This window comes from Beta vulgaris, chromosome 7 (assembly GCF_026745355.1).
Source record: "Beta vulgaris subsp. vulgaris cultivar EL10 chromosome 7, EL10.2, whole genome shotgun sequence".
In the NCBI taxonomy this organism is placed as follows: Eukaryota; Viridiplantae; Streptophyta; class Magnoliopsida; order Caryophyllales; family Amaranthaceae; genus Beta; species Beta vulgaris.
Window position 1 is genome coordinate 51,373,102 of NC_079208.1, and position 3,986 is coordinate 51,377,087.

The 3,986-nt window shown below is 28.8% G+C and overlaps 1 protein-coding gene across 1 annotated transcript; it reads right to left on the bottom strand.

Moving 5' to 3' along the window:
- Positions 1–248: 248 nt before the first annotated feature.
- LOC130589433 (peamaclein-like) lies at positions 249–3,611 on the bottom strand. The gene is made up of 2 exons (XM_057390684.1): positions 3,343–3,611; positions 249–636 (listed from the first exon to the last, which is right to left on the bottom strand). The coding sequence occupies exons 1-2, from the start codon at positions 3,434–3,436 to the stop codon at positions 449–451; spliced, it is 282 nt and encodes a 93-aa protein (XP_057246667.1). The 5' UTR covers positions 3,437–3,611; the 3' UTR covers positions 249–448.
- Positions 3,612–3,986: the final 375 nt, after the last annotated feature.

Below are 3,986 nucleotides of genomic sequence, written 5' to 3' on the forward strand. Positions count from 1 at the left end.
GGACAACGTCTAGGACACACGTTGCCCATGAAATTCGTTTTAAAAAAATAACCTTGCCGAAATTTTTTGTTCGTCGGTGGTGCTCGTCTGTGTTGATCGTCGATGGTGATGGTGAAAATGAGAGAGAATATGAATTACAGGAGGAGTTAAATTAGAGTTAAAAATTTTAAAAAAATATCATAATATAAGGGTATAATAGTACGGGGAAATTGGGATGATTTTAAGCAATTTGGGGACAATAATGAACCTCAAGCTTTTTCATAATAATCGATAATGTTACATTTTGACCTAATAGTTTCATATCCTTTAATTATTGATAATTTCTTTCAAAGAAATTCAGATAAAATCTAGATGCACAAACAGCAAATAAAAAGCAAAGGGAGGTCTACCTAGCAAATAATAGTACTGCTATCCCTTGTTAAGTAGAGTACTATACTACATGGAGTATTTAAGGACACTTATCCATGCCCTTCTTGTTTTTCCAGTCTCTGTAGCAAGGGCACTCGCTTTTGTCCGCCAAAGGACCTGAAGGAACGCACTTGCACTTTGAGCAGCAAATCATGCACAATTTCTTACATAAGTTCCTTGGATTCTTGGAGCATCTCGAAGCGCACTTGCTCGGACAGAAATCCGGACCTATGTAAATGAACAAAACATAGAAGGGAGAACGTCACATTTGACCAATAGTGTTCAATCACTATAAGTAGGGACTAGGGAATCAAAACATCTTTGATGGATCGCATTTACAATAACTTATGCATCGAAAATTATATGATATAGTAAGTTTTTATTTGATATAATCGGGTTTTGTTTGACATAGTCAGGTTTTGTATGACATAATTACCTTGTATATAGTCAGTTTTTTGTATAATATTGTCGATATTATGATATGGTCAATTTTCATATGATATAATCGTTTTCTTTTCTAATTTAATCAGTTGTTGTGTGATAATTTCAGTTTGGGTTCAAAATAAGTTATTATAAATTCGGTCTATTAATTTTTTTATTAGGGAATAACATATTAGTTTCTGTCCAGTTTTACTTTGAATTGCACTATTAAAATATGTCTATGTACGGTAGGTGGGTTACATTATACACCGAATAGATAAAGTTTTTCTCCAAAATTTTAAAAAATTAATGAAATAGGTAAAAGGAAAAAATAATTATGCTAGTTAGCTAATTTGCGTCCTATCTAGTCTATATAAAAAAACAAATAAAAAAATATAATGCATTTCAATGAGAAAAGCTATTGAATTCACTTTTTAAAATTTTGAAATGTATAAGAATATGTAGTTTTAACAATGTTGTTTATTTTACAAAAAAAATGATTAATTATTTATGCAATAATTATAAATTTAGATATTAATATCACTCTATTTATAAACTTCAAATTTTAGAATTATATCATTTGATAAAATCTGTTCTTGAGTTTAAAAATAAAATTTGATTGTTTTCTAGCAAAATCTTTCAAGAATATAACTTTTGTACATACAATAGTTCTATTGTTTTTCACATAATTATCTCATATCAAATTTTTTTTGTACTTATGAGTGATAATACTATTGTTTCTAGATGTTTTGAAGTAGATAAACTACATAAGGATGCATTTCTTTTTACCTTAATAAATATAAGTTTAAGGTCTTGTCTGACGGTGATCAGGTCCAATCACATGTAAACATAAGGTGAATTAGACTAATTAGATTTAACAAATTAAATTCTAATAAGTTCAGATAAAGAAGATGCACCTTTTGATATGACTATAACTAGTTATTACGCCCGGGTTATGTTCCGGGTAAGAAAAGTTTATTTATTAATATAATACATTATGATAAAAAAAAAAACTAAATACAACTTACTTAATCTAATGGTTAAGACTCTAGTATATGTACTTGAGGTCTCGGGATCAAACTCTATACTGTGCAATTTTCTAATTTTTTTTTATTGTACATGGATTACATGAACTAAAACTCCCTAGAGAGAGTGTCACGTGACACAGTTTCTTGTTTATACACGCCTTTTAATATATTTTGTAAAGATTAATATAACTTACATCAATAAATACCAAACACGATAGCTACCTAGAATTTTTTTTATAAAGCAATTATCATTAAGAAATTAGTCAAAATTATTTGTTGATGTTGGCTATTAACCTTTGAGACTTCAGATATTTTGATTGACTTTGAATCTGTAGTATGTGTCATCCTTTTAACTAATTCTTTTTTAATGAAAAAAGAGACTTGGTATGTTTTCTAGGCAATTTTAGGCTATGTTAAATTTATTTTCCAACACTCTTTCAAATTTGGGAATTTAATGCAATTGAAATAGATTGATGAGATAAAGGAGTATTTTTAAAACAACATTTTCAGCTTTTAATAATAGAGAAAGCTCTTACTCCTATAAGTTTTTCAATTTTTTGATACTTATGAACATTTTTAAAGAATAAAACTAGTTATTAGGTCCGGGTTATTTCCCGGGTAAGAAAATTTTCAGTTATTAATATGGTACTTTGATACGATAGCACTAAATACTACTTGGTCAAGTGGTTAAAACTTTAGTACATGAACTTGAGGTCACGGGATCAAAACCTATACTATGCAATTTCTAATTTTTTATTGTACATGGATTACATGATCTAAAACTCCCTAGGGAGAGCGTCACGTGGCACCGTTCCTGATTTATGCACGCCTTTTAATATATTAGTATAGATAGATTAGTATTTTGGTCCGGACAATAGCATCGTGTTAGTTACAATTAATTAATATATTATAATTTATAAATTTCATAGTTGATTTTATTAACTTTACGTAATATTTTGTCTAGTGGCCGCCGAAATTGAAATATAGACGTTATGGCATGATAATTATTTTATAAAAAAAATCTTTCAAGAAATTAGGGATAAAGTTAATTTCAATAGAATTGAGGTAAGGGAAGGTTATTACCTTAATAAAAGTATTAGAGATTAAAAAAACTTGTCTATCTCGTTATCATAACTGTAAAATTTTATTATGTTATATATTGAAACATTAAACATTAAAATTTTAGTAGATTGATGGTTAACTCTTACATTTTATTTCAAATGTCATTTGTTCAATTCCTATTAACTACACAATACAGTACATTATTGTTAATATTTCTAAATAAAATCATAAACATGTGTATTAAAAATTAAGAAAATTATCACGTGACATATACATTGAAGAGTATTATGTGGCATCGTTCCTTTGAGTAGAACGCCTTTTACGAAGACAAAAACGCACAAAAATAAACCATAATTATATTAATCACCTAAAAAATGTTAATAGCTATCGTATAAAAAAAGAGGGATTAAAAAGCTCAAGTTACCTCCAGGGGATGATGTAGCATCAGCAATCTCAAGGACCGCAGAAGTTAGGACGATTGATATAAGAAGTAGAGTTGGGATTGATAACTTCTTCATTTTGGCTTCCTTATAATTTATTTTTGTGGTGTTCTAATATTCTATTGCAAACAAAATTGTCAAAATATCCTTTTCCTGTTTGACTTTAATATGATGAAGATAATCCTAAAGTTTTCTTTGATTAGCTTATGTGAGTTGTGTATAACAATCCTGAGGTGGTGAGCTTTAGAATTATGCATGCCGGTCATTCATGAAGATTTTTAGTCTTTACCAATAATAGGGGCCCAAATTCCATGTTACTCTAAGAAAAGGTTTAAGATAAAAATACAAATTATCATATATTGTCGGGTATACAGTGTGGTCGTGGGCGTGTCAACTGCTCGCTACGTCTATTCATTTTTAAGAGGTCATGTCTCATTAGTTTTTCGCTGGAAATGAGCTTGGAAAGCTATCAAATTAAATTTTTATTTCCAACTTGATTCTTTCTAAATTTTGAATGCACCATGAGAAATGTCTATTTGAAGATGACCCGATTATTCATAAGAAATTAGGAGTAAACTAATCAGTATTTTCTTTTATTATAAAAGTAATCACGCTTGTTTATAAGAAT

Bases quoted from the DNA above. Each gene is read 5' to 3' on its own strand.
- LOC130589433 (XM_057390684.1), bottom strand. From the start codon at position 3,436: ATGAAGAAGTTATCAATCCCAACTCTACTTCTTATATCAATCGTCCTA. The intron at 637-3,342 runs GTAACTTGAGCT...TCATTTACATAG, and splicing joins TGCTACATCATCCCCTGGAG to GTCCGGATTTCTGTCCGAGC.